At 34.7% G+C, this 16,243-nt stretch overlaps 1 protein-coding gene across 1 annotated transcript in view; it reads left to right on the top strand.

Annotated features, from left to right (window-relative positions):
* LOC125178544 (zwei Ig domain protein zig-8-like) overlaps window positions 1–16,243 on the top strand; it is a 35,066-nt gene that overhangs the window by 8,947 nt on the left and 9,876 nt on the right. The window contains exon 3 of the mRNA XM_047882561.1: window positions 13,417–13,525. Coding sequence (XP_047738517.1) covers window positions 13,417–13,525 — 109 coding nt within the window. The remainder of the gene's footprint in view (window positions 1–13,416; window positions 13,526–16,243) is intronic.

The raw sequence follows: 16,243 nt of genomic DNA, 5'->3' as shown, positions 1-16,243 counted from the left end.
CGCTTCCCAGGGATTCTAATTAATGAGATTATGCAGACATATCCAAAAGAATGTAGAAATTGAATGAGTTTTGTTATTGGGAAACTAAAATTAAAACATTTGATATGCAATTAGGCTCATTTTAATTCAAGATTCATTTATATCTGGGGCGATCGCATCAAAAATTCTCGGCGAGAGTTGAGAATGATTTCATTTGAATTTTTCCAATACTTGTGAAACCGTTGCTTAATTAATATGTGTTTAAATAAAATAGAAATGACATCTATTCATGCCTTGCAAAATATAGATTAAATTATTTACTGGTAAGTTACGGTGATAGCAAGTTAAATTTTTATTTTAAAAACGGTGCAGGACTCAGTCAACGTATAACTGTACTCAGGCGCTCGATTTATCTTGTAAATGGGAAATAATCTAATATTTTGGCTACCGGGTAACTTTGTTCAAAATGAGCAGTCCAGGTTTTGGATTAATATTGTAGTAGTTATTAATAATTGTATACAATTTTTTTAGAATGTAGTCGTGTTTGATTTAAGGGGAGCATTTGATTAATCTAGATTAAAAGCCTTCAATTACATAGCGAACGTGTTAGAATAGACTTCAGTGGGGAGAAGTAGAGAGCCTTGTGATGGATTCTTATCGTATGATGCAGCATCGTATCCTTATGTCGTATCATGCAGTATCATATCCTTATGACGTGCCATGTAGTATCGTATCCATATGTCGCATCATGCAGCATCGTATCCGTTTGTCATACCGTGCAGCATCGTATCCTTATGTCGTATCATGCAGCGTATCCTTATGTCGTATCATGCCTCGTATCATTATATCGTGCCACGAGATACGTACAACATATCCCAAGTTTTCAAGTGTACTAGTATACTGCTCGCTGTCGTACTATTAAACGCGTTGTCAAGGATGTTGCCTCCCGAAGGACCTCTGATTTAAAGAAATAATGCAGGTAATTATGAGGATTCATTCATCGCAAACTGCACATTTTCAATTATTTTCAATTTCTTCGTGATTTGTAAATAAGTCAAAACAAAATTAGGTGTGATAATTTTTTTTGGTACAATTGAAAAAAAATTAACATACCAACATCTAACGAACAAACTTAATATGCCTTAATTTTTTTCTTGTCATACTTCGAATTCGAATTTCAACAGGTGTCAGGAAACAAAATTTCCTGTCTTTTCAAGCATTAAAAATTCAGTTTTAAGGATTACCTTCAACCAAATAATATCGCTGGATTATAAGAAATATCAGTCAGCTTAAATAAAATTATTAAATAAGAAGTTTGGTCAGATTAAATAAAAATTATAATTTATTTAATTTATTTCTCGATTTATAAAATTTTTCTCGACTTTCTCTTTATGCATACTGCACTTTAATAATAATTATGTGACTATACAGAATTATTCCATAAACTGTCAACAAGAAGCGCTTGATGCGGAGAAAGATAAGACAAGTTTGCTGCACAAAGACGGGCACAAAAAGTGACGATGAACGAAGTCTTCCCGGGAAGTTGTGAATTAATGAGGCAACTTTACTGACGTCGAGTCTGTCTTTTTGCCGGACAAAATACTGCACTTGCGTCTCTGTTTCTCGCCGCCATCAGCTGACAAACTTTCATCTATTGCAAAGTACAGCAGGTATTATACGCCGCGGCAACATCATAGAAGAACATCATTTAATGCCGAAATATTAAAAATAATATATTAAAAGCGTTATATTGCAAATTACAAAAAGAATATCTCTTCTAAGAATTTTTTGTCGCGTCCAAATTCTCTTTTATTCGCGCTTCTGTTTTGATAATTAAAATATTTTTCCCAAGACGAGAGTTGGTAAGATTTTCCTAATTATATAGCTCGTTTGAAAATCTCGCTTAAATAAATGAACTTTTTCAATAGGAATATTCAAGTATTTAATATTATCAATTTTTAATTCAGCCTCACTATGAATCTGGGGCCATACTCTCAAAATTCGCTAAGTGAACGTAAGTACTTACGCTCTATTATCTTGTCTATGATTGGTGGATTTTGCTTGAAAGGACGTCAATGATTGGCTAATGAATTTACGATCTCTTAACTTTTTTGAAAGTATGGCCCTTGTCCTGCAAGTAATACTTGCCAACTATTATGGTTAAGGGTTCCACATATAATAAAACTGGGTATTTGTCTTGCGTTAGGCATCTCTGACGACATAGAAAGTGCGGCTGAGAGCAACATGAGACTTTCACTTTTTGCCGCAACTAATATATTGTTTTCTAGGTCTACTCAGCCCGGTTGTCAAAGTTTTCTTTGTAAATAACGCGTTTAGCAAGACCACCCAACATACGACCAAAGCTTCCTCAAAACCTGCCTGAAGTGGCCGAGCGACCCAGTCATATATCCAGTCTCCCATATGGCGGTAGATTTTACGACTTGTGTTTGGTCCGTAGTGCGCTTTTAGTAGCGGTATTTGCGCTACGTTTATGGGAGAAATTTGTTGCATGAGTTAGTGGAACCGCAGAAAATAATTATTGTGCGCTCTCCATACAACTTCGCAGTTATTATGATAGAGAACTGAGGTGAAGAGAAGCTTACTTGTGCCGTCAAGAGGCAACGGATAAAATCAGAGACAATTTCTATCTTGGCTTTACTATTATTGACAGTGAATATAATTTCCAAGTCACTATAATTGACAAGAACTTTTCGCCAGCTACTTGAAAGAATTGCTTTATGCTGTAGCAAACACTCGATGAATTCTTTTGGGTATTATCTTTATTTTTGTTTATGGTAAACTTTAATGCTACATAGAACTTGACAACAAGGAAAATTGCACAAAAAATTTAAATTCTTGTATAAAAAAAGTTAGGCAGTCCAGGTCCATCGTCTGCTAAAAATTGTCAAAAAGAAACAATCGTCTGTTCAAAAAAATAAACTACCATAATAAAAATTCACAGAAGATATCAAAAAATAAGACGGCGAATAAAAGACATGACAATAGGATATCTTAATGATCAGACAAATGATGTATCCACAATTTCAAGTTGGTGAGAATTATAAGCGACATTCAAAGTAGGCTTGTGTTTATAAATGTACAATGACAATAAAATTCGAAAATGAGGAACATTGTAAGTGAAAGATAATATTTCAAAGTTGTTATCAGATACAGGGACGTTACACTGCTATAGACGAGCGCGTACAGCCGAATGAAGAAGAAGCGTTTGTAATTGAATTTCCGGTTCCATAGATCTCCTCTATAAGCTCCATCATTCCATTATTGCAGTTGCAAGACAACATACAGACGCATGCAGGCAAATTCCTTCCAAATGCTTTAAAAACGTGAGACTATTGCTTATCTACAGAGAGAATATCTATATAATAACTAAAAATTACAATTATACTCAAACAAAACAGGAAGTTTCGGACGGTATAATACATGTATGTATGAACAAAAAATCCATTCTTTGCACGCAGTATCAGATGTAGGTCATAACATGGTAGAGAACAATAAATCAACGAATTTTTATTATCGTTCTCGGGTATAGTTTCATTGTATTGTTTAGATATTAATTTCATAATTTATGCAAAAAAAATCAGGTGTGACGGGAACACATTTAAAAAGAAGCAATTGCTCCTGAATTCAACAAATTAAGTTTGAAAATACTTAGTTTGGAAAGCAAAGTAAATTCGAACATCGCGGTGCATTGGTAAGTTATTCTCATTGAACTTGAAGCAAAGTGTAAGAAGCTGAAGACTAAATAGGCTGATACAAAAATCAGAAAAACGTCTCTTTTCACAGAATATAAGTATGGAAATGGCAATTAGATTTAGCGACATTGCAATAGATAAATAAATTATTTCAAGCCATATAGTGAATTTGATGGAATAATGTTGCAAATTTAGGTGGTCGATTTATAGGTTGACTTGAAACGGATTCATGAATATTAGAAAAGTGTCTTCTACCTTCCGGTTTTGAATATTGGCTTAAAATCTGTGGGAATATTGGCCAGTCAGCTAACATCGTGAAATCATAATAATGAAAATATTTCATAGGTCGAGGCATGTCTTCATGGCCAAGATATCTGTGAAACATAATCAAGTTCTTAGCGAAAATTACCAACATATTCAAGAAATGCTTTAAAACTTTACGATTCAAGTATTTAAAGAAAGATTTCGATTCATACCGAGGATAAGGACGTTTATTCTAAACTACGAATTGAGGTGAATTTCCACTCATTAAGAAAGATTTATATAAGCAAATACATTTCATATGTAAAATGAAACATTAGTTACTGAACATCGGAAAAATCTTCTCAGCTGTTTTGTCTCAAGATTGTTCAGAACCGGTAACACAAACTTTTGGGCAAGACATTAAAGTAAAATTCAAGCGACTTTATTTCTTCGATTTAAATTTTACCTTTGAAGTCTCAACAAAGACATGATAAACCATGTTATGATACCGCTATTTTTTAGATTTTTGTTTTTTAGTAATACAGTTTTGATCATAAGATTATTTATTCATGTATTCTATCACTTATATGTGACACTCGAACTTTGTGCAACAGCATCATTTAATTATTATTTCAATCATTTCAACATGATTTCATATAAATAGCTTTCATATCTCACTTTTTATTATTCCCAAGAAATGGCCAGCCATGACAGGGAAATGAATGGCCTCGCTGCCTAGCATCGCGATGCAGGCTGCGTTTAAAACTGAATTTGCTTGATTAAATCTCACTAATTTGCCCCCTGAAATATTTGCATTGCTGACGATCTCTCTTGTTTGAAGTCTAAAGGCCTGAAATAAAGCGGAATTTAGAAAATCTCATGTAATTAACTTACAATAATGACTACTCCTCAGTCATTAATTCAGTATGATTTTGATGATAAACCTTTCTACAATCTATAATAAGTTTTCCCTCGGCTTTAACGAGTGAAACTAAGCCAAAATGATTCAAATTAACAGTCAAATTGGAAGTTTTTGCCATTGAAACGAGAAGAAAGAGCAAAGCTGCATAGCAATTTATTTTTTACAATGGAATACTAATTATCATCAAGTTGGTAATTTTACAGTTAGTAATATTGCTAGTAATAATTATGACGGTATAAATGCAGAAAAACCCAAATATATGCTTGGTAAAAACTGCATAAATTATACTTTTTCTAATGTTACTTCAAGATACTGCTCCAGTTTTAATTCCATTCAAAACTGTGATGAAATCAAAATCAAAATGAAAATCTACGGTCTTGACACTCAAGATTTAATTACCTTGGATTGGTGTTCGCTCAACAAATGAAATGAAATTAGCAAAACAAATAAATACGCAATCTCATTCACACATCGATACAATTATCATGTCGTTATTTTAATTATATTTCCTCAACGTATATGGATTCGAGCCATTTTTGTTAGAATGTTATGTGTTGCTAACCGTAAAAGTTGTTCGTTTCTGAGACAGGTATATAATCGCGGATCATCTTCTTGAGTATATTTCAAGGCAATTAAGAGAGTTATATTTAGCGCTGAGTAAAAATTCTGCGGGATCTTGAGACATCTCATTATCTAAAGGGTCTACCACATCTTGAAGTATTCTTTCTGAGTACTCTTGAGCAGAAATAAGTCAGAAGTAAGGAGCTCTGTGTTGACGGTTCTACGTTTTAAGAAAGAAATATTGCCGGATATTACTGTATATACTCAAGAAGACAGGCAAATAATTAACGCAATTTATATTCTTCTTATCAGCATTTTCCCCAGCGTTGGGTGTTCAGTATCCATAAAAGTTTGATGCTGTGTAAGATCTATCCTAAAAACAGTAATTCCAGAAACAGGAATATGAATCAACTGGAGACATTCATCTTCTTTATTTGATTTTGAAACCCTATTTGATTGATTGAAACCAATTTTAAATAACAACATCATTTGTTCAATAGTTTTCGGTGAAATCGCCCAACTCTTAGCCACCTGATGAATTCCAATCACAAAAACTATTAAATAGAACTTGATTTTGTATCTGAGAAAATTTTCATTCCTAAATTTTGAATAAAGTTTCAATTTTTTTAATCTCATTTAACAATTTTTCAATATCTCGCAAGTTTGCAACTAAAATCCAAACATCAGATCCAGATATTATTCAAACGCGGTAGATATTGTGGATACGCCATGGAATATACCAATCTTTTATAGCCCCTGGCTTCAAACACAAAATAAATTCTTACCTATGCAGAATGAGTACATGAATGAATGAATACATGATGACAAGAAGACAGAAGGAATGAATACATGATGACAAAATTACTTCCTTCAATCAATAAACCTTACACATGGCATATACATATATAAGAATCACTTCAAAATCTTCCACTATTGCATTGTCGACACAAAAGACATGCGAAGAACTCCATCTCATAGTTTCTATGTTTAACGCAAAGAGTTGAATCTTTTCTGAACTTTCTGGAGGCTCCAGTCTTCGCTTAGCCTCCGGATATCTTCATGATCAGCAGCTTCCTCTTGATGATACGATAAAAAGGAATAAAACAAAGAGAATCTCAAAGACTCTGCCAATATACTAGAAATTTCTGCTATACATTGAATTAATATTATATTCAATGTAGTGGGTTATTAAGGTGAGGTGGCTGAAAAAATCAGAAACAAGGTAATGAAATTTATTATTATACCTAATAAGGATCAAATTAATACAAGTTTTTCCAAAAGAAATAATCATTAACGCGTCTAAATTCATAACATTAGAAACAACCGTCAGAATCATCTAGCCTGTAAAGTGAAAAGTGATCATTTAATCTAGATAAATTTACCAAAACTTTGCCTATTGCGAAAACTTTCGAGAAAAGACCATCACAATCCTCCAAAAAGGTAATTGAGGCACATCATTAAACTTTGAAATCGGCTTTAATTTTGTAGTCGTTGTATGTTATTGTCAGAGATAGTCCGAGATTCGAGAATTAAACACGCACTCAATTGTAATATATCATAATATTGTGCAAGTTCTTACAGTGATCTTATTTCAGATCTCTGTTTCTAACGTAAGAAACACTAATGGTTGATAGCATATTGATTTTTTATATTCTGCAGTGCATTTATGATACCGAAAATTTATAATACCACAATGGTATAAAGAATTAGATAAGTTCACATTTATTTTGAAAGCAATTGCTGAAATTATTCTGAAGTCATATTACTTTTGGACAGTAGTATTTTTTCTAACTTTTTATTGCTGAAATTTCAACGCTTGTTCATTAGTAAATTTATTTAAGAAATTCACTATTGAACAAGCCTTCGAACAAACCCGCTTTTCTTTTCTTCTTTTTATAATGGTTCTTTAAGCTTGAACTGAAATCAATTTTATATATTTGGAAATTCTGTCTCTGCTATTGCTTCAGAATAATTTAGTGAGGTTGTGATAGTCCCGGGGCATTTTATACCTTTTTCAAAATTACGGCTGCCTGGCATTTGCAACCCGTAACCCAAGGCTATCTTCACCGGAATAATAATTCGTTGTCGTTCAATGATACTTTTATGAATGTTTTTATTGTATAATAGACGCATATTATTCTGAAAAATGCCATCCGATAGAATTTGCGGGTTTCTCGAGAATTATTTAAAGGACTAGAAATGAAACGTATAGGTTCAATCCACGCGAATTTCTAAGATTATAATAAATTTTTAATTTACTGTGAAGTTTGTAATTTACTACGAATCACCTTACCTATTACGCAAAAAAATGAACAAAAATAAATATGAACCAAACAATAATTGAACCAAAACCAGTTAAGTTACCCATGTCAGATGTAGCAGCAAGGCTAGCCCAAGCCGTACAGCGGAATGTCGTTAGGCATTTCGGGTGAACATCGGCCCAAGGTTGTCGGTGTGTCAGGGTTCTGAGGAACGTGTACTGTACATCCTAACCATATTATACTGGACGCCCCGAGTGGTATGCTGAATACCAGCTAGCCTCAGAGTGGGTATAGTGGAAACTTAATTGGTTGTTCAAGTATTAACATACTTAAATGAAAGCGATAAATCAATTTGCAATGATTTTACATAAATAAATGGTTTATGAATACTATTTTTAGCGCATTTTCTCATTTATGGAAAATAATGCGCTATTGCGCTCGCCATGTCTGTCCGTCCGTCTGTCTGTCTGCCCGTCCGTGACTTCACGTTTTCATCGATGAGAAAATGCGCTCTCTGTCACTCACTGCAGTGAGTACTGAGTTATATTTTTTTGTGATGCCATGATCTAAAGAGGGTACATTGCAAAAATAAACTTCGGTGACACGATCTGGTATTCCCTGCTAACCAGGGACGCACGCAGCAACGGGCATGGCTTTTCTTTTGCCTTCAGGGAGCCCTGCGTAAAAAATATATAACTAATATGAAGGGCCAGGGTGGGTCTTGATCTCTAATCTTACATCCAAAGTACAAATGGTAAGCTTTCTTGATAATTGATTTGACAGTATGTTTCTGTGAAACAAATTTCACCGTTTCACAATTATAACATAATGGATCTGGATAATCGACACACTTATTTGGCATTTTCGAAGACAATTAATATTGAAATAACATCAATACATTTCAATATGAAATCTGGAGGTAACTCACAAAACAGTTATATGTTGAAAAAACGTATGAATAAAAAATACGATTCTAGAGTAAGTCAATACCTTCAATTAAAACCACGAAATAATTCAACAAAACTTCTAACGATAACGTGAAATATAGAGTTAAGCAAAATATTACGAAAATCATCTATGTGTTTGCTTTGCTGCAGCTTTGGATTAGTTTATCTTAGGTACGTTACAATTTCACTTTAGTCCAGTGTTATAGCACGACAATTCATAGTGATGCTGCCAAACTTCCTAAACAAAAATTCAATTTTAGCATGTAGTTTTCAGTTCTATTCGTTTTCATCGATCGCAATAACAATGATGACGAACAATAGGGTTGGGAATACACGCTCGTTTCGATCATTTTTCTTTTCTGCGCCGGTGTTTTCCCTACCACAGAATGGTTGAAATTTTTATTCAGTGCAGCGCTGCACTCGCTCCTGCAGCGCTGTGGCACGTAATTGAGTCTTTAAGATCATTACGTAGGAGACGGCAGCGCGCAACCTTTTTTCATTTTCGTTTTTAACGCCCATAATGGTCTTCATCAAACACGCCTGAGAAATACGTATAGAAACACTGTAGCTTTTGTGTGGAAACGAATGCACTGAAAATATGGGTAATTAGCATAAAATATTTCCGGCCTCTTTGAGTGCTAGTAAATTGGTTTGTTAATGTTTCCGGTCCGAATACATGCAGTGAAATTTTCCGAAGTAATAATTTGCGTTCTCTCTGAACTCAAAAGAATTTAGACTTCCAAGCCACGTTAAACATTGCAAATTTGCTTGCAAATATATATTCAAATTAAGTAGCACATTTAAGTTTGATGGACAGTAAATATTTAAAAGTCTTTTACTCACTAAAGATTAAGTATATTCGAATGAATTTGGTGGTTGGTAGTAAATTTTTTTCTGCTGTTTTCTGAAATTTCCATCATTGGCCGGTCAAAAGGGAGAGGTGCTGCGACAACTATAAATCTGGATAAATATTATGAACATGTATGTTTTATGATGATGCGTAAGAATATTAGTAAAATATACACACCAATCCACTAAATGAGCATATTTCAGTAATATCAAGGAATTGCAAAGGAATTTCATAAATGACAAATTCACATTTAGCGTCTTCTCTTCTTCCATTTTTGTGCATTAGTAAAGTTATTGCAGAAGAGATTCTACCTTAAAGTATAAATCTTGACGAACGAATTTTACTGTTTGAAAAATGATGAAAAAGAATTCCAGGTAGTTGACAACTAAGAAATCTCTTGGATCATGCAATACCGCTATTTCCTTGATAAAAAGTAATATTTCTCGGTCGTCTTTTTTAATAAGGAAGCACGAGTTCTCTGTTCATAAAGAAGTCTCCCCTCAAGGGACCAGCGGCAAGAGGCAGAACTTGCTCAAGAGATTCATTAGAATGACAAGTCGCTCATTTTGGTCCTCAACAAAGTAGATATCTAATTAGTAAAGGAGAATAAATGTAAGATCTAAGCATGACTGGGAAAAACATTCCCCGGGCATTTTAAATTGTTCCATGAGATATCAAGATAGTTGTCAAAAGTCTAGTCTCGATTTCAGATGTTATGTGAAATGATAAGATACTAGAATTTATCTTCCTGCAGCTTATTATAATGAGATTGCGTTACGAGAAATAAATGACTTGCGTGACATCAGTGCACATATTGTCCCATATATAAAAGTGTTAAATTTTAAATCTTTGTTTCAAAACACGAATTCATAATATCATTCCAGGAATTCCAACAAAAAACGTAATTATTGTTTATTTGGCCGGTTTAAATGTTTTTAATTTGGGCTTTTTATTATATAAATATTCATTCACATATGTTCTGGTCTAAAAATTCAGCAAAATTCCAAATATTTTACAAATAATACCGAATGAAAATCTGCATTTTGACGCTATCAGATTTTGTAATTAAAAAAAGGAGACACTTCATAATAATTACTTCCACTCTCTAGAGTAGTTGGGATCAAGAAATAAATGATATTGTATGTATATGCATAAAAATGCCTTATTGTAGTTTGGCAGAAGCTGTTCTTTAATGCAGGTTTCGTTGAAGACCAGAGAGTATTTCTTATTGACAATTTTCTTATTATTTTTCTCGATTCGGCGAATTAGGCTCTTGATAGGAAGTGAAAATCCAAATATCAGGTAATTATAATAAAATGTCCCTTGGAAACCTGATATTTGGATTTTCACTTCCTATCAAGAGCCTAATTCGCCGAATCGAGAAAAATAATAAGAAAATTGTCAATAAGAAATACTCTCTGGTCTTCAACGAAACCTGCATTAAAAATGACTTATGCGTATGCAATTTCAGCGTGGTCCTTCTCCAAGACCTGCTTCGGTCGAGCGCAGAGCAAAACAATTTCTATGTATATCGTTCTTATCCAGCCATTAGTTCTGGGCAAGAATATTGCTTGATTTGCATACTATATTGCTATTGGTTTTCTCCAGACACCTTGCATGTCATTCGAGTTGCGCTCACTGACCATAAATTTTCTATTGTAAACATTTTACCTTCTGTTCGCATGTTTTTTTATCATGCAATGCAACAATTTTCGTCATGTTGGTAGGTTAATTCTACAACACTTCTCTTTAACTTCACTTCTTGTATGTTTGTCTGTCTGCTACAAATCTTGTAATCGATATTTAACACACTTCTACCTCTCTAATCGATCTGTAATTTTGCACACTTGCGTAAAGTCGGAGACATTCAGGAATCAATTGACAGATTATATAATTTTAGAAATAAATTTTATTTTGTAATTTAAAAAATTTCAAAATAATTTTTTATTCTACAAGTCTTATAATCGATATTCAACACAATTCTACCTGTCCAATTGATCTGAAATTTTGCACACTTGCGTAAATTCGGAGACGATGCATGAATCAGTTGACACAATAAATTATTTTGAATAAAATATTTATTAAACATGATTTAAATACAATTTTTAATTTATGAAAAAATAAAAAAAAAATATTTTTTTATGTATGGAAATAAAATTAGAAATTCATTGTAGATGTGTAACTTTGGAAACATTGTATTCTTTTGAAGTGTTGTCTTTAAAAAGTAATTTTTGAACGCATATTATTTTAACTCAGCTTAGCAACTGTTTGTGTTTTTTCCGTCATTGTTTCCATCTGGTCACCATCGTTCACACCTATCAGTGAATCTCTTTTTATAGGCATTATAATTCTGATAATTAGTATTCATTGCGAAACTCGATTTCAATCTTGGCTACCGATAGTGATTAAGCTCGATCAAACCTCGTACCGTTTGATGAAATTTCTTATGCTTGTAACATAGGATGATAGAAAGTAAGCTAATGTTCTGCTGTTGAATACCGTATGCCAGAGCAAGTCGTGTATCAGTTCGCAATTTCTGAGAATAATTTGACCCTATTCGATTTATTGGGTTTCCTTTCATCTTGGGTTCGTCTATGTTAATTAACGTTGAACATTGATATTTCAGCTAAAGCATAACAGTATATGCAACTTAAACTCAAATGTTTAAAATTCTTCACCTCTTAAGGTATTAAACAAACAAACAATACCGGACGGTTTAGTTATTTTTATGCATCCTAGCGTTGAAATTTTCTGCTTCAACATCCCGAGTCTGTACAGACGAGGATGTCGCGTCTCGCCTCCAACATCCCTAGTCTGTACAGACAACGATGTCTCGCCTCGCATCCAACATCCCTAGTCTGTACAGACGACGATGTCTCGCCTCGCCTCCAACATCCCTAGTCTGTACAGACGACGATGTCTCGCCTCGCCTCCAACATCCCTAGTCTGTACAGACGACCATGTCTCGTCTCGCCTCCAACATCCCTAGTCTGTACAGACGACCATGTCTCGTCTCGCCTCCAACATCCCTAGTCTGTACAGACGACGATGTTTCGCCTCGCCTCCAACATCCCTAGTTTGTACAGACGACCATGTCTCGTCTCGCCTCCAACATCCCTAGTCTGTACAGACGACGATGTCTCGCCTCGCCCATAACGTCTCGAGTCTGTACCAACTCGCTTCGCTACCATAAATATTTCAGTTTTTTTCTCTCAGTTCAGTTGTTTGCGACTTTTATTACTGCAAGAAGTCGAGGCCGCTGCCGAACTCAATTATTCGAGTTACTTAAGCAACCACTTATATTTAAAGTTAATACAGCATACGAACTTCATCTGGACGAACTTTTCAGTAACGATGCTCCGTCAAGGAAGCCTACACTTACTGTATTTGCTGCTTGAATGCAGTTTAGCAACATGTCACAAAACAAAAATTTCTCCCTCACAATAAATCTTTGGTGAGATCCTTTACCCTGCCCAGTTCGATTTATTTAATTCTTTTTATATGATAGATTTGCTTGTGCAGCCTTTCTTTTGAAGAAAATTCATTTGTTGTTCATATTCTTTCATGATAATATTTCAATTGGAAATATATTTTCATAATATTTATAAATATATTCATTACACTTGCACCTCAACATAAACTGCATTAAAGTATTGCTTACATCAATGTTGGAACTCTGGTTACTACATTATCCCAAGGTTCCAATATCATAATTCTAAATTACATCCCAATCGTATACAAAAACTGTACGTCTTTGATTAGCTCCCTTTGTTATTGTTGTTCCCGGATGAAAGGCATGACTCCTGTAAATAACCTGGTCGTATCTTAGTATACGTGAGTCGTACGTCATATAGGATTCATATTTATTATACCACCTTTTATATTGCCTTATAAATCAATAAAAAGTAAATGTATCGAGAGTTATTTGTTTCGTCCTCAGGTGTGGTTCCTTAATGTGCTGAACGTGACCCACTCTGACGAGGGCGAGTATGAATGTCAGATCTCGACCTACCCTCACACCTCCACCCTCGTCCATCTCACGGTTGCCGGTGAGTATGATATTTCATGAGGATTATATGACTTATACCTGTTAACCCTACCGTATCATCTGCCCTTTATTTCTACGAAAACTGAAACCTTGTGATGGAATCGTAAAATTATTGGCCCTTTAACCTAATTCTGTTCAGCATTGGACCATTCCTGACAATATATTTTTGAATGTACATTCGTTTGTTAGTTGGGTAGCCACTTTTTGTGTCAGGGCTACAAATTTCTTGTCGTCTGTGCTGCCGCGGGAAAAATTTTTATCGACATTTATGCTGAGATGGTGCATCATCATACTAGCTGTACTGAGATGGTGCATCATCATACTAGCTGTACTGAGATGGTGCATCATCATACCAGCTGTACTGAGATGGTGCATCATCATACTAGCTGTACTGAGATGGTGCATAATTATACCAGCTGTACTGAGATGGTGCATCATCATACTAGCTGTACTGAGATGGTGCATCATCATACTAGCTGTACTGAGATGGTGCATTATCATTTTGGTATCATTCATTATCATATTGTAAATTTTGGTATTGCGTATTAGCATATCGCATCTGTACTTTTATGCTTTTTTAATCGGATCACTGTTCAAAAGAAAAGCGACTTCATACTACTTAATTATATTGAAAACTTTTCCGAAAAAAATAGTGATCAGCTGCTCGCAATTGTTATAATTTCAAGCTCTGACCTTCTTCAACGTTGACAATATAACCTTGGACAATCAATTGCTATGAATAATTATATTGCTTAACAACAGAGAATGCGGAGTTACTCATGAAAGTATAAAAAGTATAATAACAACAAAATGCTGCAACAAAATGCCCTGAGGTTAAAGTTTTGATATAATCGTCAGTGAACACGCACAATATCTGAGCTGTTATGGGCACTCCCGTTCATCTTTTACATTCATGATGAATTTTATGCGCTGCCCACATTCATGGCCATGGAATGTCCCTGAGAGTTGCGTGAAAAACGTAAATTGCTGTTTGCCTGACTTACTAAAGTTTCGCTAATAATTATACAAAAAAAAGACTAGGACATTGCAAATCAATAGTTATTCAACGTCGGACAAATAGATTTTAGAATTCTTGACTAGAAAGACGGTTTGAATTAATGTTCAGCTAGCGTTCACGTGCGTGCTATGACATTAAAGTGAAATAACATAACCTCACACCAGCATCAGTTGAGGGGAATAATGAACTCGTGTTATAGTGAACAGGAGCGTACAACTTGATTACACGTGTCAATGGAAAAAATGTGATACGGCAAGATTATGTCTGGTAGTTATTACGAGTTGAATGACTGGATTTTCCAACGAAAATCACCATTTATAATCGGATAGAAAGATATTGGAGGACGCCTACGGAGCCATGAGTATTAATGATTTCCCATTTATTCCACGTTGTGGGTGAGCTCTAGAATACATTAAAGAGAAATTACTGGAAATAGTGAATTTCACTCAGGGTCATGAAAATCCTGTCATAAGCTGTAAAAAGGAACGAGTAGTTCAGAACACTAATAAAATAAATAACGTTATTATCAGGGCTCCGAGTTCTCGCCGCTTGGATTGGCACGCGTAAAAAATACCCCCATAAAATTGAATGAACGTATATATTTTCTTGTTAATTAATGATAATTAGCTTCTCAAAATATTACCTTTCAATTCGCTGTTAATCAGAGTTATTTTGGATCAGTATACAGTGTTTCCATTTAATTAACGCAATAAGCTTCGAGCGTTTCAATAATCTTTAAAAACTGAAAATGTGTGCTGAGTTATGTGTTTACAAACGGAATTTTATCTTTGATTCATCATTCTGTCCAGCATTGATGTTATTTCACTATTTCTTAACATTTCTAAAATCCATGTTATATGACAAAAGAATTCGTTTATTCGAACGTTCGTTCCCGCCCGAACGTACGCTTTCCGTGCTTTATTCACTTTGCTTATCGTCTCACGTGGTCCATATTTTATCCCACAAAACAAGTCGGGCTGTCCAAACCTTGCATTTTCAGGCAGCATTTTTGCAGGGAACTTATCAGTGTCGCAGGATCGCTTTTTGTGTGTCAGTTTTTGTGGGGTTTTTGGCGTGGCACTCGTCCTTCAAGGCACCAAAGATGCCACCATAAAATCGCCTTCGAACAGGAGTCGCTGTTATCGGTACTCAAGTCGTCCATTCGATATCTCGGCGGCGCTTTAGTATTCATAAAACCCAAACTATTTCCTCATCTTTGATGTTTTCTCAATACCAAAATTCGGGGGAAAGTTATATTTTACTTGGAAGGCGTTTGATTCGGAGACTCCAACAGTCGCTTCCTCATCGAGACTTCCAAACGATCGGCTCAGATTTTGCGAGCTGTTATAAAGAGCTGCTTCAAGGGCCGTCGACTGCCTTAGTGGTCCCTGCAGGAAACTATGGTAGAATTATAGGTGGCCGGACGTCGTCTCTCTCAAAATGACTGCTGGCATTTTAGGATAAAATTCCAACAGGAAAATTATTCACATTCAAGCATTTGACCATTTTGAGCAAAGGGAAATTATAAAACGTGTGATGAAAGAGACTCAGGAAAGAGTCATATCACAGAGACTTCAAAATTTAAAACTGAGTTACGGAGCATCCATGGCAGGAACGACTTAATATTACTTCAGAAAAATAAGTAATTAAATTTCTTCTATGAACATAAATAATTCTTATATAGTTCGTCTTACATTGCCT

The sequence above is a fragment of the Hyalella azteca genome, unplaced genomic scaffold (assembly GCF_000764305.2).
Source record: "Hyalella azteca isolate HAZT.00-mixed unplaced genomic scaffold, Hazt_2.0.2 contig10727, whole genome shotgun sequence".
Classification (NCBI taxonomy): Eukaryota; Metazoa; Arthropoda; class Malacostraca; order Amphipoda; family Hyalellidae; genus Hyalella; species Hyalella azteca.
The sequence above is the reverse complement of the archived record's forward strand: the minus strand, read 5'-3'. Positions and strand labels throughout refer to the sequence as shown.